The sequence below is a fragment of the Coenobita brevimanus genome, chromosome 111 (assembly GCF_032717465.1).
Source record: "Coenobita brevimanus isolate Jiangsu-jjx chromosome 111, ASM3271746v2, whole genome shotgun sequence".
Taxonomy (NCBI): domain Eukaryota; kingdom Metazoa; phylum Arthropoda; class Malacostraca; order Decapoda; family Coenobitidae; genus Coenobita; species Coenobita brevimanus.
Window position 1 is genome coordinate 34,670,227 of NC_137064.1, and position 24,262 is coordinate 34,694,488.

The 24,262-nt window shown below is 42.8% G+C and overlaps 1 protein-coding gene across 1 annotated transcript in view; it reads right to left on the reverse strand.

Annotated features, from left to right (window-relative positions):
* nompA (no mechanoreceptor potential A) overlaps positions 1–24,262 on the reverse strand; it is a 49,494-nt gene that overhangs the window by 14,464 nt on the left and 10,768 nt on the right. The window contains exons 3-11 of the mRNA XM_080286483.1: positions 15,535–15,629; positions 14,602–14,860; positions 13,723–13,849; positions 12,777–12,949; positions 12,174–12,452; positions 11,692–11,815; positions 11,008–11,204; positions 8,486–9,313; positions 6,942–7,341 (exon numbers count right to left, since the gene is read on the reverse strand). Of these exons, the coding sequence (XP_080142609.1) occupies positions 6,942–7,341; positions 8,486–9,313; positions 11,008–11,204; positions 11,692–11,815; positions 12,174–12,452; positions 12,777–12,949; positions 13,723–13,849; positions 14,602–14,860; positions 15,535–15,629 (2,482 nt within the window). The remainder of the gene's footprint in view (positions 1–6,941; positions 7,342–8,485; positions 9,314–11,007; positions 11,205–11,691; positions 11,816–12,173; positions 12,453–12,776; positions 12,950–13,722; positions 13,850–14,601; positions 14,861–15,534; positions 15,630–24,262) is intronic.

The window sequence follows — 24,262 nt, forward strand, 5'->3', positions numbered from 1 at the left end:
CACCACTGCCACGTTCATAATAGTCGCTGTTTCTGTCTGTCTCGAAGTGTGAGGGGTTGTTGAGGCGGAGGATGGTGCTGGTGCTCTCGTCAGACAGCTCGCAGTTGTCACGAGAGGTGTCATACCTTTAGTGTGGGCAGGCAGAGCTTAGTGGAGGCAGAGGCAGCGCTTAATGGCAGGCTGGGGTAGGGAACAGTGGTGATGGGGGCACGGGTTTAGTGGTGGTGGCATCGGGAGGGCAGGGGTTGTGATGGTAAGGGGCAGTTAGTTGTGGCAGAGGGCTGGATATAAGATGGTAGGGGCTGGATTATTTGCAGGCAGGGTGGGGATGAATGGCATGCTGGGGAAAGGTTTACAGTATATTATTAAAACTGAGTGCAAAATTGTATACTGAAGCCCCTCAGACATTTATGGAATACCTATAACTGTCACATGTGATCAGCCTGCATCCCACATTACAGAATGTATTCACTAATGATAAAAGAAAGTTAAACATGTCTTATCATAATAGTACAAAAACTGCCTTTAAAAATCTGTAGCTTGTCTACAATTTTGCACTCTTAGTTTCAATAATATGACCCTCAGTGGTGAATGTGGTGGTATTTACTGCAAGGGACAGAGCCTTTAGTCTACATTTTTTAACTTGGGAAAAGTGGACCACAGTCTCAAGGTGAATGCTTGGCTACAATGGAGCAGCATTTGAGGGTCCACAGTCAGGTAAGTTTGAGGAAAAGGATGGCTCACAGGTTTTATGCCTACTGATTTTAAAAGGGTCATTAAGGCCAATAATCAACTTTTGTTAAGTTCCAACCCTCCCCTGGAACACAAGTCACAACAGTTAGTGTTACATCCAGGTCTCTAATTGTACTACTGGGTGAACAGGGACAAAGGGAAAACAAACAGCACCCAACACAAGGTGTAAGGTGCTTTGGGTGAGGGTGGGACAGGTTTTGCAGGAGGTATGGTATGATGAGGGAGGGTGTGATGAAGGTGGGGTAGGGTGGGTTGGGGAGGTCTTGGTTGAGAAAGGCACAGTGCTGGGATATAACACAAAAAAAAAAGGTGGGGTAAGAGGGAGGAATACATTTCAAGCAAGAGTAAATGCAGCACTGAACATTTTCATGCCAAAGAAGAATCTATGAGATGAGTGGTGAAGTATAAGGTGGAGGTTCACAAACTAAGGTAATTCCTTATCAAAACTAAGATATGTATTTCCATGATGAACAAAAGAACATGAAGATTCTGCACTCTCCCTTCTTTGTTTTTCCTGTAAAAGACACCTTAGTTATGATAGGGAACTGATCACAAGTATACAATATAAGTTCTGGAGTCCCACGCAAGGCCACCTTGTCCACTCTCAATGTTTTTAAGGCAGTCTCAAATACTGACAAAGGTAAGCAAGACACAGCAAAGTTGCTTGAGAATAAGACTAAATGGCAGCTGATCATTCCTGCTTGAGAGAAGCTTTAAAAGTGCAAAATACCACCTAACACAGAGCAACTGGCTGATATTAATCTCTTCAGTTTGATGATGTGCTTCTATATGAGTCTTGGTACCACCTTTATATTTTCTTTCCATCTGGAGAAACTAGTATTGGAAATATTATAAACAAACTCCATTACCTCTTAGTGCAACAAGAAGGCTTTTATTAAGTGAATAATATCATCTGGATGTACCAAGAATAAAATGAGTAATATTTCATAGGGGTGATGGGGTTAATAACACACCATGGTCTACAGTGACTGACATGGCCACTGAGAAGACTCATCTGTCAATATTGCCACCCTTGAATTACAAAACTTTTCTTATGCTGAATGATTCCACTACTAGTTCACTCATTAGTAAGGAAGATAATGCAAGTACCGTACAACAATGATGGTGGACGTTGCCAAACCTCCCCTCTTCTACTCTTACTACCATGGATGTATATATATATATGCTGTGATGGTCATTGTGTATTATAAGTTACTAACAGACACAACTAATGACTGAATACTTATACTGTATTTATAAAAATTATCATCATGTGGCCTGCATGGTTCTATGTCACTGAGGAAGGAGATATACTTAGTTTCCATTAAGCCTGGTTATATGCACTGTCCTGCATTGTCTAAAGACTATATTTAGACATATACCATAGTCGGTGTGTTCTTAAATTACCTGCAGATACTGTATTAATTTTCCAGAAAATTTATATATGGCTACTTTCTTCTGTAACTGTAATTGTTCACATGGGATCCACTACAGGAATAGGCCTTCTCCTCAGACGGAGACCAAGTATGAACAATGAAGGGATGTCTGTGGTGAGAGTGAGTCATGTGAAAGCTGAGGTAATGGCTAAGTTTGTGTGTGCAAGAATCTGCATACTGTACTTATGTCACCGGTAGAACTGACAGGGTGTGAATGGAAATATTACCAGCATTCATGTCAAATGTGTGCCAAGGGTAGGCTTTCAATCCCGAGACTCAGAGAAAATGTAGACATTAAGGCAAATATTACATCACTGTGGCTCTCTGCTTTCTTCACTGGTAGCCAAATTTTCACTGGGGGCAGAGGAGGCACACACGTTTCAAAACCACACTCTATATATTTAATATACTGTACCTAGTACAAGTATATTTTTCAAGTACTCAACATTCCGGAAAGGTCATTAGGGGGTCTGCTTTAATGTAGGATATACAGTAAATATCATTGCAATTGTTCTTGTTATAGAAATTATAGACGAACAAAAGGAAGCAACACTATCAGGGGGGGGGGGGAAAGCACCAAATGAGGTCTGGGGAACTGTGTACAGTACTGTCATATGTATGTGATGAATGAGGATTATACCAGATCCAAGGACTGGCATACATTTCATGATACACTACATCCAGTATGTAATGAAAGGACTTAAGTGGCAAGCACAGAGGTGGACAACAAAACATGGTTACTGGCTTCATGCTCAGTAATACAGCAAAGAATAATTAAGAGAAATGTTAATGAAGGGAAGAACATGCTGGCCAAATGAAGAAAAAAATTATTTCCAACAAAGATGGAAAAAAAACCATGCTGATAAAATCAAGATGCAAAACTCTGAAAGTACAGTAATTCCTCACATAACAATGTAGATATATTCATGAAAACTAACTTGTTGGGCAAAAACTGTTTAAAGTGAAAGTAATGTTCCATGAAAAGGTTTTTAACGATAATATTCAGGGCAGCAAATATGTCAAAGTGTACTCAATGTTGTGACTGGATGTCTATCTCTATCTATCTATTGCCAGATGCCTCAATCCCGTTTGGGGTGGCCACAAACAAATCGCCTCCAAGTTGTCCTGTCCCCCGCCATTTCACTGCCCTGCTCCCAACTCACACCCCCCTCTCTCATATACCTCTCCACCCCATCCCTCCATCTCATCCTCGGCCTCCCCCTCCCTCTTCCCCCCTCCACCCCACTTACATACACTCTCTTCGTGCCTACTTGAATTAAATAAGCAATTTAAATAATTAAGTACTGTAATATATTTGGATAACTGCCAGTGTGAGTTGTATCAATCTTGGCTAGTCCCTACATATCTTGATTGTTTAGCCCTCTCAAGCTCTCATGACTCACTCAATGATTACAGTAACAACATCTACTGTTAGCTGGAATAAAATACAATACTGTACTATACTAATGCTGTCTCTATAATAAAAAAATTATGAATAACGGCAAGCTGTGTGAAGTGTTCCTGTGTTGATTAATAGGTCTGTAGCGAAAAATGTGCTATGTGAAAGTATGTTAAATGAGGATTCACTGTACATGTACAAAACTGCTGACCTGCTGTACTGATACTCTCGCTGGGGCTCTCTGGCAGTGCTGAGTCTTCCCTCACTGTCTCGTACTTACTCATTAAGCTACAGTTAACACTCTGGCTGTTGGGGATCTCTTGAATACTACGATCTCCATCAGCAAAACTAAAGTAATCTATCTGCATCTATCTACCATCCACCAATCCATTATTGTCCCATCAATCATCCAATCCATTAGTACCCCTTCATGAGCATCGAGACCCAAAGCTAAGCTACTTAATTCAGATTTCTAAGACAAGAGTGAGCAGATGCTACCCTTAAGAGGTATTAGCTGAGCAATAAACCCCAAGCATCCATTAGATGCAATCACTAATGGATCACATCTGACTGGATTGCCATAACCACTCAACCACCAGGTGTCCAAATGATTACAGTAAATGGTTATCACCTAATATAGTGAAGGGTTTCTTGGCCTTCAAGAAACCATTTGGGTTGTCATTCAGCACTGAGTCATGTGAAGGCGGCAGTACAACCCTAAATAAGATAGCTTCAGCCACAGGGGTATTTGAGGGAGACTATAAACATGATAAAAATCAGCTAAGTAATATACAGTATACAGTATAGTACCAGTAGGTGGGGGTGCTCACCTTTCACTCACTTGATGTAGTGCTGCCCTTGGGTGGCTGCCCTTTCCTCTCTTCCTTCCTTCCTCTTATGTCCTTCTTTCCTTATTTCTTTCCTCTTCCTTCTGTCTACGAGTGACTCTACACTGACTGACAATCCAAATGGGTTCCTGTACACCAGTAAATCGTTTACTATGCTGGGTAGTAACCATATAACCAAATTATGGTGCCTGGTGGTTTAGTGGGTAATTAAGGCACTCCAACCAGATTGAGCCTGTGTTGGTTTATATCCAAGAGGTGACTGGGTTTATTGCTCACGTAATGCCACTCAGGGATGAGTGAGGCTGGTCATTCTCATCTTAAATGTCAGGACCAACTTGCCTAGCCCTGGGCTCCTATGCTCCTCAAGGGGCAACACAGGATTAAATGATGATGATGAGTGTCGAGTACTGATGAATTAGCACATCACAACTATGATGGATATATACTAGCCACCTGGCAATATGTTGGGGTTGCAGTGGAGGTCTCTTTTGACATGAACAGTCACAGCCATATATATATATATATATATATATATATATATATATATATATATATATACAGTATATATATATATATATATATATATATATATACAGTATATATATATATATATATATATATATATATATATATATATATATATATATATATATATATATATATATATATTTATTTATTCACTTCATTATAATAAATAGCAAGGCATTGAACAATGACCTCTGAAACACACTGATGCAGTATTCAGGGCCAAACACAGTTTTCAGAATAATATATACAAGTTTCATAACTGTTCAACAAAAAAAGTGGATCAATATTATACAACACAACCGTACTAGTGTTAATCAGTACAAACTCGTGAGAGATAAAGCTGTATCTTTAAAGCTGTACGGGCAATGGGGGATGCAAACCCAATATTTCTGAGTCTTTTATGGAACGTTATGGGCATTAGATGTGGTTAGCCTGCATGTCATATTACAGAGTACATCTAGCAGACACATAAATAAATAAATGAACATTCTTCCCTCTCAGCTTGGGCTTTATTAATGACTGTCAGACTATGTTAGTTTTAATCCCTATTTCCACTGATGTATTTCAAATCTTCTTTTTACTACCACCTTTAGCATTGGAAAGATGACTGGTGGTGAAGGAATTAGATGAACCACATTAACCACTATTTCAACAAGATGGATCCCATAAACTGAATGAAACTGCTGGGATTAAGTAAGACAAATCCTTGAAGTAGTGGGGTTAACAATGCAGTCCACAGTCTCTGCCTCATTCCCTGATTCTACACTTGGATGAAATGAATTTGTAGTCTGGGTTTCACATTGAATGAAGACCCATTGTCCAGTGCTAAAGTGATGATCTACAGCTTTGCCTGAACGTATGAGAAACAACTGTCATGTCACTGTGATTTGTGCGGTGTGGAAGAGTTCTGAACCACCATAAGCAGGTCGTCATTTGGTATGAGACCTTAGCTACAACTTCCATCTGGTTGCCCAGGATAGGGACAGAGGGTGAGCAGAAACCCTGGCTCACAAAAATAGTTCAGGAGTGGACTTCCTAGCCAGTCAAATGTAAAAAAGATAAAGAACACATGTACAGGTAACAAAAATCATCCTGCCTCTCTTGCTTTTTTCTCTTCATGTATTCTGACAATGAGCCTTTTGAATCTGCAACAACTGACACTGACAGCTTGACCTGACTGCTTATCAGTGTTATCAGTGATGCTTGCTTCAGATTCACAAGAGTAACTATCAAAGTCCAGTGAGAGAACAGAAAGCAAAGCAACATGATTTTCATGGGCAACAGTACTTTACATTATCATTACAGTAGTTTCCTGTTTCAAGGATTTGAAAATCTAATCCTAGCAATAACAGCTTTATGACTGGAAAATGGATAGCACTGCACATAAAAGAAACACGAGAAAACATATCTTATAACGGATTCTCTCTCTAAATATCATGAGGCACCAATACAGTGCATCTCCAGTATCAGTTTCTCTTTTTTTATGTTGTTTTGCACTGGGTTCAAAATAAATTACAGAAAACTTGCACATTAACTCTCTTATGGTTGAGGTAATTCTTAGTACCATACTATGTTCCAGTTATGGCCAAATTATTAACTGTGAATGAATCATGGGCTTGAGCACTAATTCTTACTGTCACCATTAACTCTCTCATGACTGGGAGAACTCTATTATGTATTTCAACTAATGCCAGATGATTTTATATAACTGAATGAGCCATAGAAGCCTGAGAGTATTAAGGTTGCATGGCTACCTATACAGCTGATTTTTCATTTTTAAAAGTTTATAGTATAAATTGAGGAACACATCCCTCACATGTACAACTAATGAAGACTGCTTGTAGAGCATTACCAGTCTGCTTTTTATTTTTGTTTATGGCAATACTTAAGTCAAGAACAGTACAGTATGTTTATACAAAAGATAGTTTCATGTGCACTGTCCACATTTCCAGCATATAAGTTTCAGAAATGACTCACCTGTAGTTAAAACTGCGGCAGGTGTAGCTCCGCTCATTGAGACATGCCCTCTTGCACTCACTCAGGGATGAAGTACTCTCAAAGTCCCGAATGTACTGGGAACGGAGGCGGAGGCGTGTCCCCACAGGCTCAAAATTATTGGAACCAAAACAGCGTGAGGACGCGAGTCCGGAACCACCAAAACTTCCTTCACCCCCAAAGGATCCACCAGCACTCCCAAAAGATCCGCCACCACCAATAGATCCGCCACTGCCAAAAGATCCACCACTCCCAAAGGATCCACCGCTTCCGAAGAAGCCGTCACTCCCAGAGGAGCCACTGCCACTAAAGCGCCCTCCAGTACCACCAGTGGGTCTTGGATTTCTGTCACCTGATGACCCACCAAAACCAAGACTGTTCCCTGTAAGAGCAGCCAGGTGGGTAAGTCATGGTACAAGAATTGGAAGAAAGAGAGTGGGAAGAGATAAAAGCAAGATGAAAAAGTGAAGACATACAAATGAAATGATACAGTAATAAGTGTGATACTAAATTAAATGACAAGGAAACAGTGGGAGCATGTGAGAGCAATACTGGGAGAAAAAAAGGGTGTGAGAAAGGAATTACGCTCTGAAATATGAGACACCAAATAATAAAAAAAAAAGTATTATCAGTATATTAGCTGGAACAGATTTATATACAATAATAAAATCTGTAAGAAAAAATAATAATGGATATAGAAACTATCCCACCTGTTCTCTGCACTACACACAACACATCACCTCTGGAGGGTATTAATAACATATCCACTGTCAATGCCACTCCACATTCCCAAGGGGGAAAAAAAAAAAGTAGTCCACCACAATGTTTACCTAAAAGTCATGGATGATGACTCAAGTGAAAGTCAACTTACTCCCTTCAACAACTGCATGCCAGCACAGGGCAAATACACACAACAGCAAGAACAACCACGAAATGAAAAAGAGGCAACCTGCCACTGAATGTAACCAAAATCTTATGTTAATGTCGACTGTTGTGGTGAAGAGTGATGGGTCAGTTAGTCTGCGGGATCATGCAAATTGCAGGACAAAGGTGGTGGGACCTTTGCCTGCTTCACTGTTTCTTCACTAAGCTGGGTTGGCACAGCTTAAAATGGGATACCATGCACAGTACAGGGGCCAAGGCAAATATCATGTAAAAGCTTGTAATTGTAACTATCATGCACAACTTCAACATATCAGCTAGTAATATACCATGCACTCTTAAGCAATTTTAATGCACTACACATCATGCACAGCATCTCAGCATTTTGGCTGCAACACTTCCATGCGCTGTCAGTTCACATATTGCCATGCATCTCTTACAAAACACCGAACGAAATACAGTTGTTTTCAGAGTTTGTCATGCACTCTATAAGAATTTCTGAGTCTTTTACATCTAGCAATGGTCATGCACTGGCAAAGTCTTGGTAATCAGGCAGGAATGGAGCTTGTTGTCAAAGATTTCATACAGCAAATAAATCAAAAGCTCCTGATGCTTTGTTGAGAAGCAGGTGACATGCATGGTACCTTCCCCAGCTGGGATGTCGTCTCCGATGAGTCCACTTCCTTGCCTTGCTGACCCAAATGTCCTTGTGGGTGATCCTTGCTCCCTCCCGCTACTGCTGAAGCCACTGGTTTGGTCCCGGCCAGGCCAGTCCACTTGGTTTCCCAGAGGCCGAGATGGGGAGAGTGGACGGAACCTCCTGTCATCGTCTACTCCAGTGCCAGCACCAAAGCCCCGTCTGCTGCCATTGTCATTGTTGTTGTTGTTACGGCTGCTGAAACCAAAACTGCCAAAGCCTGCCCGGTTGCTGGCAGAATCTCTATCATCATCATCAGTGCTGCTTCCTCTAGTACCACTCCTGTGCTCAGCTTCAAAGCTGCCTCGACTTCCTCCGAATCTGTCTCTGTCTCCATCGTTATTTCTGTTGCTTCCAAAACTGCTCCCAAACCTGTCAACGCTGCCTCCAAATCTGTCCCGGATTCCTCCATCACTTGCTGGGCCGCTGCCTCCAAATCTGTCCCGGATTCCTCCATCACTTGTTCTACTCCCTCCAACACTACCTCTGTTTCCTCCAAAACTGCTTCCAAATGCATCACTGCTGCTACTGCCTCCAAAAGATCCCCTGTTGCTCACGATACCAGTGTCTCGATCGCCAGAGAATCCGCTCCCTCTGTCACCCCCAAATCTATCATCTGTGTTGTCTCCACTGCCTCTCAGTCCAGGGCGAGTGGCTCCAGTCTGCCCTGCACTACCAGGGCCCACTGCATCTGTGTCATCTGTCTTGTGATCATCCGCCACAGCCACGGATGATTCAGCCGATCCAGCCGCTAACTGATTCCCCACTATGTTCACTACGCCAACACCATAAACATACATGTTACAGGGGAGTGAGTAAAAATGACAGTTTAGACATATACACACACACTTGATCTTACAATTTTTACCATGACAATTAATCATTATATTACTTTTACATTCTTTTGCTATTCAGACAATAAAAATACAAATAAATTGCCTATTACAGTTCCAGTGCTATCTATAATGATGATTTGTCTGCTTTCCCTAGTTTACAACACTTAATGTATGGAAAAAGTGACAGTATTTTGGGAACCTTACAATGATTCCCTGAAATTTTATTACCTGATTATGCTGTACTTCTAGACTGTACAGTAATGGGTAGAGTAACATAATACTTTCTCTTCATATTATACTGGGAACATGATGACCTCCCTCAACATTCTGCTTATATAAACTGTCACTCTGAGGTGGCAGTGCTAATCAAATCTTAACATACTGAACTTTTGGTGTGCTGGAACATTACAGCTGCATGATAAATTATCAGCTTTACAGAGCTGTAACTGTTCATATTACCATCATCATCATCATCCTGACCTTTTTAATAAGTAATACTGGCAATGAAAAAGGAAAATAATAAACACTGGAATGTCTAACATTCTGACTATACCATTCTTGTATATCAGCAGATAGACACTAGTAGACATATGCTGTATTCTCACTGTCATAATAGAGTCTGTGGCACTTTTTCCTCAGTCATTATCTTGCATATTGCATCACATTATTCACCAGTATCTTATTTATATCTTTTCTTAATACTGACTAGTCTACATCAAGAATATACTAAAAGATATTAAAGGGCAATGTGCACACTAAATTGCTTATGACAAGGTGCTATGAAAACTTCAAAATCAAGGAAAATATAGCCTATGATTATATATGAGAGATAAAACTCCTAAAAGAAAAACTGTTTTAAGGTTCCTGCCAAAGTCTCCCAACCAATCATCACCATCATAATAACCTGTTCTCCCCACATATGGATGAGGTGAGGCGGGATCCTAAAACAAGGAGAGAAAGTATTAAAGCAGGAGAACTATCATCATGCCCAGTGATACGGGCCACAAAATCATTCACACATTAATGATGCCTTTGTAATCCTGGCTCCATATCACAGACTGAACCATCTGTACATATTTTCTGTACTTTTCTTTTAGATGTAATTCACATCCAGCAGACAGTCAATTCATCAGATGTCAATTTAAAAAAAGGGTGTCATTTGCCCCTCAGTACATAATTCATTCAGTCAACTCAATCTGCAGGGAATACCCTTGCCTTATTAACTTATATGCATTTTTATTTTTCACACATTCATTTACTATATCTCTTCTTGGCCTACCATGTACACATTCATTTACCATATCTCTTCTTGGCCTACCATGTAACTCTCCACCTTTGAGTTCCTTGTGTCCACTCATGACTATCATCATTCATTTTCACATTCATCCAGTTGCTGCCTCACCTCATTAATATGCTTGTAGGTATTCATCTCACCCACTCTTATTTACTTGTTGTTGCTACACTTACTCGTTTACTCACTCACTTGTTTACAGCTATTACATTCAATCACTCACTCACAGCTACAATACACATTCACTTACTGGTACTACATACACACATTCTCAATCATTCACTTATTCACTACTATTACTTCATTCACTCACTGTTTTTACATACACACTCACTCACTAACCCATAAGGTTTTCGAAGTAATGGAAGTTGGGGTCTCGGACTAGTCTGCCATTGAGCTGGTCATAGTTGCTGAGGCGGCAGACACGAGTGCGTTCGGAGTGCATGACGGAGCGACACAGGAACCGCCTCTCCTCCAAGCACTCATCCAGGCACTGAGCCAAAGTCATGGGCTGGTCAAGCTCCCTGTACCCACGGAAGCTGCATAGACGACCAGTTGAACACTTTCATGCTCTTGTCACTCACCCAACTAAATAAATTAATATAATGCTCATCTAATGTCAGCTGTCTCTTGTACTAGAGTTATTCTGACCATAAGATGGTTAATGGAGACAGTATTAATCCCTGCAATCCAATAATGTAACTTTAGTTTATTGTTGCTACTCTAGATAAATCTAACCAACTTAGGAATTGCATACAGTACTGAAGGGATTTATGGAGGTTACATATAATGACACCGTTCAAAAAGTTAGGACATCAAGAAGTAAAAATACAATTATGGAGTAACATGAAGTACAATAACACATGAGGAAGTAAATCATCATCATTCTGAACTTTTTTCCACCCTAAGAATGGGGTAAGACAGGATCCATACACAATGAAAGAGAAAATACAAAAGTGGGAGATTTATCAACAGCACACCCAGTGAAATGGGCCAAACACACAAGGATATACTGTATACACCCACCCTGAATCCAGTTCAAGGCGCTGCTCCCTAAAGAGCTGGAAGGCAGTACGCACATCATTGAAGCGCCTCTGATTCAGCTGCTGTGTGTTGGCATTATCAAATGCATACTGGCCAATCACATTCTCTGTCGGACAAAGATGTAGGTCAACACATGAAAAACAGGTATTGTTATTCCATGAAATGATAAAATAGCATAAGTGGAGAGTTTCATTCCATAACTGGGTTGGGAATGATTTCTTTTTTTCACTACCTGATCAAATAAAAGGGAGCTTCTCTAATTACCTTTCAAATGTAAATGCTCCATTTTGCATTTAATAATTAAGGAAAGGGGACTCTCTCTCCCTTGCTCATCATGTGTTTTTGGACACTGTCTGATCAACCAAGTGGGTCTCCTCCATTACTTTTCTGTCATAAATACAGCACTTTGTTTTGTATTGTACTTTGCAATTATGGAGGATCTTTCTCTCTCTCACTCAACCCACCTCCATCAATGCACATAACTTGATAGTAGAGTCGGCTATCCGAGGTCGAGTTAGTGAGACGATGCGGCTTGCTGACACTATCCTCTGCTGACAAAGTACATATTCTGGTCTTCTTATCATACTCAAGGCTCCTGCAGTAGATATATTTGCTTTCCAGACAATGATCCTGACACTGCTCCAAGTCAACATTTCTGTACACCTCTGTGTCATATGGCCCCACCAGCTCATGATTCACTGCCACCACAAACAGCAACTTGTTTTTTGGGCAACGACGGTCCTCTGTTAAAAAAGTTAGGTGAGATCAGTTTAGGTCGAGTCAGCTTTGTTTAAATTAGGACAGGATATGTCACCTACATAATACAATATTATAATCCTATTTGGTTAAAGTTAGGGTCGGGTTAAATTAGGTGATGTTATGTTAAATACATAAAGTTAGGTTAGGCTAGGGTAAGTCAAGGAATACTTGGGTTCAGGTGAGTAGCATTAGGTTTAGTGTAAGCACAAGTTTGATCAAGAACAAGTTTTGCAATGCAGTATTTCAACATCTTTTGACACAACATTTAGCAAGATCTAATTGGTTTACCAACTCTGATCACTACGTACTAGTAAGACAGGTGTTTTCAAAGTAGTCCACAGTGTTGTTGGTCAGTAGGAGGTATGGGTGTGTTCTGATGGTGTAGCCGGAGTGGTAGCAGGTCTGGGTGTCCCTCACAAAGGTCCCACTACGGCAGGTGCGGCGGGTTCCAAGGGGGTCATCTGCATACTGGTTGAGACACCTGGGGGAAAGGCAGGTTAGGTCAGGTCAGGTGAAGGGGCAGGTTAGGTTAAGCAGGTCCCTAGGGGGTCAATGACATACTGGTTGAGACATTGGGGAGAACTGTAGTCAATGGAGGGATTCACAAGCATATCTACACCTGAGACTCCACTGCGTCTGTCATCATAGATTTGTTTTTCCATGACGAAGGTGAGACATAGAAATTTTATAAACACATTTTCTTGTCCTTTCTGCAAAAATATGATTTCTTTTTTTTTTAAGGGATAGCAGACATGGAGAAATCAGTGAAGAACAGAAGAGGAAGAGGAGAAGAAAGGAAATGGGGACATACAATATTTATAAAGCATCTTAATCTTAAGCTGTGCATAATACAGCCTGTATATCCATTTGCCTTTAGTCTTATAGCTACCAAACCTACACCAACCTGAAAAGAATGTTAAAGTGAAATATATGACCAAACAATATAATTATTGACAATAACTAAGTGCAATGGTGACTTGTTCACTGCAAGAAATGGTTAGGACCTTAAAATCCCTTTATGATCCTGTGGGGAGGATGGGAGGTGGGCTGAAACATGAAGTGGGAGAAATTATCAATAACAGCTTCCATCATCCTTTACTGTTCATTTTGTTTTTGACTTTCTACTGCAGTCCTTAACACAAGCTAAAGAAAAGGTAGAAGCACAGTGTCACCTGATGAAACCCCCCTCCATACACAAACAGACACACAAGCACACCTTTCTCCCACTCCCCCCATAATCCGCTGGTAACTCACCTATCCTGACACTCCTCCAGGGTGCGGGCATCACGGACCTCATATCTGTCGATGGGGTTGAACTGTTTGTTGAGTCGTCTCTCCATAACGTACAGGCGTGATGGACACTCAGCTCGCACCACCGATTCTGTCATTGCAATTACTGTTATAGGGAGTTTTACTCTAGCCTGGCTTAAAATTGTCATCACTTCATCTAGAATGCTGACCAGAAATTACGAGACTAATGCAGTACTAGGATGTGATGCTAGTCATGAAAATGTGCCAGTCTTAGCACTGTCAATTTCTGCTGCTAAGCTATGTGAAATATGCTACAAAGGGATGAAAATCTGAAGCAAGATGAGGTGAAAGATCTATAATAACTAAGGAGAGGTCATGCCTACTTCATAACAGAGGCTCCCTGAATTTCAGACAGCCATTACAATACAGTATTATGTATCTAAGCTGTGAGTGCGGCTCAGTTCCACCTGGTTAAAACGTGTCTACTACGCCAGTAGTACTGAATTTTCATTGCCATTATTAGCATCTGTAGTGTTATTCACATCATCTTTAGTATTAACACCACCATCAATGACATCACCAGAGTAATTCTTGTTATTAACACTGGGAAAGTTGATCATAGGTTTGTTTTTAAAACTTAGAGTAATATTCTATGAGACCTGGGAAACTGCATATTATCTCTTCTACTTAGAATTGTATTTTGCATATTATACCTCAACAATCTCCTGTATGTATTTACATCATATTAATAGCAACACAGTTTGCATCAGGAAGATAAAAGAGGATGCTGGTACGTAATAAGCAGAAAAATAGCTTTGAAAGAGGTGTTATGAAATTTCTAAAGCTATTTAGATAAAGAATCTCAGTTGAGCTACAACACACCTGTGTAGCAAACTTCTCGAAAGTGCATCCGATCCTCCTCGTATCGGTAGCTGACATCCTGAAACCGATCAGGTGGACGGGACAGCATGCACCGACTCTGAGTGTACCCAATCTCACTTCCCTTGTAGTACTCTATCTTGCGGCCTGGGTGGAAGTCGAAGTACGTGCAGGTGTTCTGCAGTCCTGATGCGGTCTTGTCCTGAAGACACTGGGTCTCACAAGCTGCCAGTACCTCGCCAGGAGTGTTGTTTTGCCTGATCTGCATAACATTATCAATATAATGATCATCCTGTCTTTTTTCTATTAAGAAAATGAAATGGGTATCATCAAATTTAAACAATTTACCAAATGTCATTTTCCCTAACATTAACTCTAATCTTCCTTAATACTGCAAGCACATTGTTTATTGTGGAAGTATCAAAGCAGCAATGAAATGCTGTTCTTAGAGCTCTGGTTACTGATCAAATCTGGTTGTATTTGGTACTCTCAAATATATGTGCATAAAGATGCTGCTGGGGGCATAATTACTGTGATGCTTCCAAAATGACTAACTGCACCTGATCAAATAATAATAACTATGGACATAACTTACAACATGCACTAAGGAGAAGCACACAAAAGTTATACTGCTAACAGATGTTCATACATGATATTACATAATTATGGTGCTGGCTTTACAGTCCATTCAGTCTGATGACATATTCCAAGTTTCATCCTTGCTACCTCCAGAAGAATTTTAAAAAATACCTGGAAAACAGCTTTCGTACTAAACAGATTGACTGAAGCTCTAATCAACTTTTCCAGTTGGGAAAGTCTCTTAAGCTGAATGAAATCATCTGAAGGCAGCAACAAAAAAATACAAAAATATGTCATTATAGTGAAGGGACAACAAGAGGACTACACAGACTGGTAAATGTGTACTGTAGTCCATACCACATCTGCCTGTATGGGGCTGCCCTCCATGACGGTGTCTGGCAGTCTCTCGTAGCGCACCACCCCGCGGCCTCGGTTGCATGGTGGCAAGGAGGCTATGGGAGGGAAGGCACAGGCTCAATGGTCATATGGCAGGCACACAGGGAGCAGGTCATGTCAGGTCAGCGCACTTTCACAAGTCGAGGAATATCAAGAACAAGGGCCACTCACACCAGGCACAGATCAAGTTAGGTCAGGTAAGCAGAGATTCACACAAGTCAAGGAATACTGGGAACAAGGGTCACATGGCAGGAGTGGATCAGGTCAGGTCAGGACAAGTTGTTAGGTCAGCAGATTCACACAAGTAAATGAATGTCAGAAACAAGGGTCACATGGCAGGCACACATCTTGTGGTAGGCATGAATCAGGTCATTGTGCACTTCAAGGAATATCAGGAACAAGATCCACACTAAAAAAAAAAAAAAAAAAAAAAAGGGAGGGGGGCATGGCTCACATTTGTGTATACAGGTCCAGTTACTCAGACACATGCTCACACAATTTGTCAGATAAGGTCAGGGAAAAGAATGGGGCTATTATGCTCAAGAGGCTTTCTAGCACCTCTTCCTTGGCAACATATTATGCACATTTCACTTTTAAATTCTCTTGTATTGCATTTGTCTCTAATATGGTCAGAATTTACATCATTAACACAAAGGACTATGGCTGGTGCTGGAGTGGGATGCTTTAATGTGGCAGCACTGATACAACAGGGTGGCTATACTGCTTGACCATACAAATGTCCTTCATCAACTTCCATCCTTGAAAAGAGGATGGCTGACTGCTGAAAGGGTAACTGATGCCTGCAGTCCCCTGGGTTAACATTTCAGATGGGCCTGGGACCACAACAGCAACAGAGGAATATTAACGTGTGATATGCACGACTAAACTGGCAAAGGATGATATGTTCCTCTGTTGTCCTGGATACAGTCAAGGTGTCACATTCTGTCAATTTAGGTTTTCTAGGAGTCCCTCCATACCAGTTTATTTCTGTATATAACTTATTAGTAATCCCATGCATGGTACTTGAAATGCGCTCCTGCTGCCAGATCCCCCACCCCGCTATGGAGCCGCAGCCCCACCCCCACCCCAGGAGGACACCACAATGGGCCAGGTGAGCGAAACACTGGCTCACAGCAAGATGGGCTCAGGTGCGCCCCGACATTGTGTCCCTCCTCCCCTCAACCAGCCCAACCACGTCACAGGGATGCGAGACTACTTCTCGGCCGGACCAGTCCTCATCAGGATTGAGGTGGGACTGCTCCAGATTCAGTCCCTGGCAGCACCGCGGTAACGGCCACAGGACGTACCAGGGAGGGAACGGCCACTGTACATCCCTCAGTTGTTTCTCCCTGCAGTACCGCGATGACAGCCACTGCACGCATCGGGGAAAGAACGGCCACTGTATGTCCTTCTGCTGCAGCCACATCTGGAGCCTGCCTTGGTGTGACGGCCACTGTACGCACACTGACAGGCAAAGGTAGGAGTGGAACCGCGATGACGGACACTGTATGCGTCAGGGAGGGAACTGCCACTGTACATCCCTCATCCACCTCCTCCCCCTCCTATGGGAGCAGCATCGCGATAACGGTCACAGGACATACTGGGGAGGGAACGGCCACTGTACGTCCCTCAGCTACTTCCCGTTGGGCAGGCAGACCAGCAGCAACGGCCACTGCACATGCCGGGGAGGGAACGGCCACTGTACGTCCCTCATCTGCCTCTTCCTCCTTCGGGAGCAGCACCGCGGCAACGGCCACTGTACGCACCGGGGAAGGAACGGCCACTGTACGTCCTTCTGATGCTAGTCTAAGGGCCTGTGGAACCGTGACGACGGCCACTGTACGCATCGGAGAATGGACGGCCACTGTACACCTTTCGTCCACAGTTCCGAGGGTTCTCCCAGAGAAGAAAGCCCCTTGCACAGTCCACTCTCCACCCGGTGGCTGTGCGGGACACCCCTCTGTCTCTCCCTCCAGATGTGGTTCCCTGGAGGTGCTGCCGTTCCAGGAGTGGTGGCGAGGCCCGGTCACTGAAGGAGGGATCCATGCCCTCCAGCCTGCCCCTGGATGACGTCGGATCCTGACGGATGCCCCACGGACGATGTGCCGCAGCCAACCCGACGGCACCCAAACCTAGAGGCGACCGCAGTCCCAAGTCTCCTAGGGCCAATCCTCGGACCCCAGGGCGGGACCCCGGGACCCACTCACCATTGGCCATCTGCCCGGAATAAGAAACGGCAGGCCCGACTCCTGATGCTGTTTGGCCCCAGCGCTGAGGGCCCCTCACCAGGTCGAGGCCCTGACAAGGGAGGACCTCCCTGCACCCAGGACCAGAAATGTGCCCAGTAGCAGTCCCGTACCTACTGCAGGACAGCTCACCTGTAGGACTCCCTCCGATTCCCGGGAACCACACCACCAGTAAATTATGTGTCTCTAACCTAACGTACTCAGTGTGCTGTGTCAGTGCCTAAGTTCCCAGGACTAGAGCAATATACAAGTGTGTGGCGATACCTAAGTGCAGCAGACCAGTGTACTACGCATAGTCTGAGGAGACAGAGTGTATGAGCAATGTCACCATACCTATGTAACATTCTCTTGTACAATAACTCAGGTATAATCACAGTGTCTGTGTGACGTGATGTATTATTGTTAACTAGCCTGTCACTATACCCGTTCCACATCTAGTGCACCACTGTATGTATATTGTAAGGGAAATTGGATTAAGGCAATATATGTGTTAAGGTGTCTTGCCGAGTTTTTATGCCCTGTTCCTTTGTAAGTGATCTATTTCCGGTCTAGAAAGAGGACCTCACTCAGTCGCTGGTGTCTTTAGGACGAGGAGTCGACCTAAAATCACCCAACATTACAGTATTTACGCAATTCATCCATCCATCCATCCTATCAATTGCCAGAAGCCTCAATCCCGTCAGGGGTGGCCACAAACAAATCACCTCCACGTTGCCCTGTCCCTGGCCATTTCACTGCCCTGCTCCCAACTCACACCCCTCTCTCTTATATACCTCTCCACCCCATCCCTCCATCTCATCCTCGGCCTCCCCCTCCCTCTCCCCCCCTCCACCTCACTCACATACACTCTCTTCGTCAGTCTTTCACCCTCCATCCTCTCCACATGGCCAAACCACCTCAGTGTATTCCTCCTAACGCTTCCTATCGCATCCACATCCATACCATATCCTCATTTGCCAGCCTGTCTTTCCATGTGACTCCACAGGCTCCTCTTAAATAACTCATTTCCACTGCTCTCACTCTTGACTTGTGTCCTTTCAACAGCGTCCAAGCTTTACTTCCATACGTTAGAGTTGGTATCACAATACTGTCGTGTAGTGACTTTTTCACTTCCATGCTCACTTCCCTGTTTCTTATCACTGCTTTCAAGGAACCAGCAACCTTTCTTCCCTGCTGTACCCTTTCATGCACTTCACCCTCCAAACTTCCATCCTTACTCATCACACTACCCAAGTACTTAAACGAACTCACATTTTCCACTTCCTCACCATCCAACCTCGCTGTGCATTCCCTGACTTCACCTCTCTCAAAGACCATCACTTTACTCTTCCCTACATTCACCTTTAGATTCCGTTTCTTACACACTCTCCCAAATTCATCAACCAAGCCCTGCAGCTCCCCTTCGTCTTCACTCAATAACACAGTATCATCTGCAAACAACAGTACAGGGAGTTTCCAAACACTACCCTCTCTCACCAGGGCCACTCCAACATCCACTGCCCTACCTTGTACCTCTTTTATTACCCCATCCATGTACAGACTGAAGAACCATGGAGATGTGACACATCCGTTTCAACCCAACCTTCAAAGAGAAAAATTCACTCAGTTCACCATCCACACGCACTGCAGCCTTTGCACCATCATACATACTCATCACAGCATTCAACAACTTCCCATCTACTCCATATATTCTTGATACTTTCCACAATCCTTGTCTATCCACCCTGTCATAGGCTTTCTCCAAATCCATGAAAGCCGCATACAACTTCTTTCCCTTCTCTAGAAACTTTTCCACTAAAGATCTAAGAATGAATATCTGATCTATACAACCTCTTCCCTTCCTAAACCCTCCCTGTTCTTCTCCAACTAATTCCTCTGTTCTTTCTCTAACTCTGTCAATAAATATCCTACCATACACTTTTCCTATTACACTAAGAAGAAAAATGCCCCTATGATTACCACACACTTCTTTTTCCCCTTTTCCTTTGTACAAAGGAATAATTATACCTGACTTCCAATCCTCCGGGACTCTACCTTCCTCCCAGGCCAATCTGCACATCTTCCACATCCATCCTACAACTATCTCTCCCCCATGCTTCAGCATTTCACCACACACTTCACCAATTCCTGGGGCTTTCCCCAATTTAACTTTCTTCATTGCTTCCACAACTTCTATCCTACTGATTTCTTCCTATCTTCTCGCTTCCCTCCTTCTCCCAGCCATTCCCCAGCCACTTATATTCTCATTACTTCCATCCTCTATGTTCAACAATTCCTTAAAGTGTTCTCTCCCCTCTGCTCACTTTTTCTCCCTTTTCCACTAGTAATCTACCATTTTTATCTTTCACTCCCCTGCTAACTTCACTTCCGCCCTGTCTTACTCTCTTCACCTCTTTCCAGAACATTTTCTTACAGTCCCTCCACTTTACACTCAAATTCCTTCCAAATTCCTCATCCACTCTCTTCTTACTCTCTCTTACTAATCTTTTCACCTCTCTCTTTCTTTCTACATATAACTCTCTCTTCCGCCTCTCAACTTCTTCCACGCCCCTATTTCTCATCCATTCATTGTATGCTTTCTTCTTTTGTGCCACAGCCTGTCTCACCTCTTCATTCCACCACGCTGTTCCTTGCACCCCCTTCCGTCTTCTCTTCATCAAACACACCACATCACATGCTGCACATATTTCTGCTGTAAATATCCTGCACACACCTTCCACGTCTCCCATCTGCTCCAATTCATATTTGCCCAATCGTTCCTCCACTTCTCTCTTATACTCTGCCTTTTTCTCATCCTCTTGTAACCTTTCCACTCTCCTTGCAAATACTCCTTCTTCCCATCCTTCCCTTCTTCTATTTCTCCATCTTATTTGGATCTTGATTCTGGCCACCACCAAGTAGTTGTCAGAAAGTTCACTCCCCCAACCTCTATAAGTCTTGCATCCATTACACATCTTCGCATCCTTTCATCCACACACACACAATCAATCATTGCCTTCCTTTCATTCAGTTCACCACCCACCCTTCTCATCACTCGCCATGTATACCTGTGGATCATTTTATGCCTGAAGAGGTTATTGGCTATCACCAACCCCCTCCCAGCACAAATGTCCACTAACGCACTGCCATTCTCATCTATCTCAGCAGGCATACCCCACTCACAAACTATTCCATCCACCTTCACATTCCCTACTTTATCATTCATATCGCCGATCAAAAACACTCTCTCATTCCTTCCAAACTTTTCCATGCACACTTCCACATTTGTCCAGAACTCTTCTCTCACTCTGCTTGGACGATCTTGCGTTGGCGCATACTGTACACGCACACAATTGCCCACATTTGTATTTCAACTCTCAATCTTACCCACACAATCCTTGACCCCACTGATCCATACTCTCTTATGTTCTTCTTCCATCTTTTACTCACAACTATACACACTCCTTTTGCCCTCTCATTCTCACCTACTCTTGCTCATATACCCCATCCATATTCCCATTCTCTCACACTCTCACCTTTCCATTTAGTTTCAGTTACGCCACATACATCAACTTTCGCACCCTCAAGCACCTGGACAATCTCTCTCTCTTTCACCTCATCATTCGCACCTCTTACATTCCATGTTGCAATTACCATGTCCTTTGTCCGGTCCTTGGTCGTCATCATTTGGTCAGTCCTTGTCCGAGGCTTCTTGTTCGTCTTTTTAGTTAGCTGTTTTCCGGGAGGGGCACTAACTCTCCGCCAACCCTTTTAGTCGCCTTGTACGACAAGCAGGGATACTGGGGGAGTATTCTTGAAAACCTCCCCTACCTCCAGGGGGGAGGGTAATCTATAGTGGTATTACAAAGGCATAAGCAATGAACATGAAAGTATTATGTCTACAATATGCACAATAAATTGCCAAGGAAAAGACCCACTGCAGCCTCAGCTAACAAGAATACCAGCCAGGCACCCTTTCAATCAGTCATAAGTCAAAACTAGTTAATCATTTAAATTAAAAAACCCATCAGCTGGCAGGTGTACATACTATGAACAAAATGAATAACATTAAAGGCAAGATATTTCATGCAGGTAGGTGGGACAAGGATCCTGGCAAAGAAATGAAGACTCAGAAAGATTATTTTATTTATCTATTTGTGTCTGAGGAGATAAGGCAGAAAGTAGATATGCTCTGGATAGAGAGAGAGAGAGAGAGAGAGAGAGAATTTAAGTAAAAGAAACTATATTGCCGAAGAACAAATAAATACAATATTCAAATTACATACATAAATCAGAAGCAAAATTCCTGGAAGAATTATATTCTTGAATAAAAAATCTGATATGCTTAAAATTTACACGCTAAAATGGTTCACAAACACACCAAACGAGAAAACAAACAGTGCCACAAACACATGTATAAACAATACCCGTGCTGTCCCTGAGACAAGAGATTTCGTGGCACTACTTCCCCAGCAATTTACTTTTCATAATTTATGCAAAAATTTCTAAAACCACTATCTGAAATTCTCAAATAGCGACGACCGTAGATATAACCCTTTCACCCCAAAGACATCTTTTCTATAATGTTCTACCTAGTCATATGATTTTATTCAGATGAGGCGACTACTCCTAGCGGGAAATGAAGTACTGACATCCAGCTCATCCAGTTCCAAAAGCCTCTCTTACGCTCAACAAAATAATGTGTTGGTAGCACGAATGTAATAAAAAGACGTAATCATACTGAAGGGGTTCAGGGAAAACAACTAAGAACTATACAGATTTGGAGATTGTCATGCACAATACACAAGACCAACACCAAATTTAGCTTCAAGTAAAGTTCTTTGTATGCGTATGCTTGAGATGAAAGAGCAAAATAAAGGCTACTGTGATATATAGACTGGGATGTGACTAAATACTGAAGACTGAGGTTGTAAGGGGTCTGGCAATATTCTGGACATGTCTTGATTTTAACATGAGTGGCTCTCAGGCAACACTCGCCATTTGACCAACTATAAAAATCACTGGTGGGAAGGGATTGGGGTGGGAAAGAGACTCCAGTCTTCCACCCTAGTCAGCACATCCCTGAAGCTAAGGAAGGGAAAGGGAAGTGACAGCAAGGCTTGCTGTCAATGTTCCAACTTCTGATTTGTTAAAACGATGGCGTTACTGCCTATGTTGAAACTACCAACTACGTCATGCAGTAGAAGGTGAAAAGTGACTGGAGGGGGAAGAGTTAGTGACAGGCCTGAAGATGACAGTGAAGGAGATTGGGAAATGTGATGAGAACAAAAGGATGAAGCTTAGGAGCATTACCAGAAGCAGTCATTCAGCTAAGTTCGTTAATGTTCCGGACTATTTCTAATGATTTTTTATTAATACGGCAATTCTTTCCTGAAATTATTGCTTTCCTGACGTCTTTTCTTGCATCATTCCGCTTGTATGCGTTCTCTCCTTTCTGTAACAGAGGTATCGTTTAACTGAAAACCATGAGATAATCTATCCTAGCACATACCTAACCATGATATAATCTTGCCTAGCCAGAAAATAATTCAGGACAGGTTAACTGTTAAGCAGCTTCCGGTAGGGTTTTAGGACTCCATCACGGGGGTTGCGGTGGTGTAACTGGAAGCAGACTTGCCTCGCAAACGAGAGGTCCCGAGTTTGATTCCCGGGCCGACCACGGGAACATTAGAGAGGGGTCTCCTTTGTCCCAGTCTGCTCGTACTTAGAAGAGAACCTGGATGTAAATCGACAAGGCAGGTCATATTCTGGGGGAAAACTATGGACACCTGTCACACACATACATACGACATTAACTAAACCACATGCACCCCATCTCTTCCCTACACACTCTGTCCCAACTCAACTTAAACAACTGTACGAGGGCTGTAGCCCTCCACCATGGAGAGGTCGTCCTGCCAAAACCAAGCTCCGTCGACAAGGCATGAGAAGAAACTTAAATAACTGGGAAAACAATTAAACAAGAAACATCTGATTCATCGAAAAAATAAATGAAAAACAACGTACGAAAGAAAGGAGAAATAAACTGAACTGAGGAGCTTCTTGTGGCGATTCTCTAAATTATAATTCTACCAATAAAAGTTCCACGGCAGCATACGCCACTATCTTCCTGGCTCACGACCCTTGTAATAAACTCAACTTGGCCACGGCGATCATTTCCTGCAGAAAAGGCCATGCAAAGGACAGGCAGGCGGGCAGACGAGAATGCAGGCAGGCAGACGAGGAAGCAGGCAGGCAGGAAAAGGGTCTGAGCATGAGAGGAGGAGGGAGGGAGCAAGACAGGCTTTTCTACACTATTACCTGACTAGCTTAGGATCTCTGTCGAAAAGGCAGGCGAGCCACGCATGCTGGCAGCCATGGCATGCAAAGGAACTGTAATAATGAAGGCTGACGGTGGAACAGGGAAGGGAAGGGCAGGCAGGCAGGGAGGGGAGGGTAGGGTG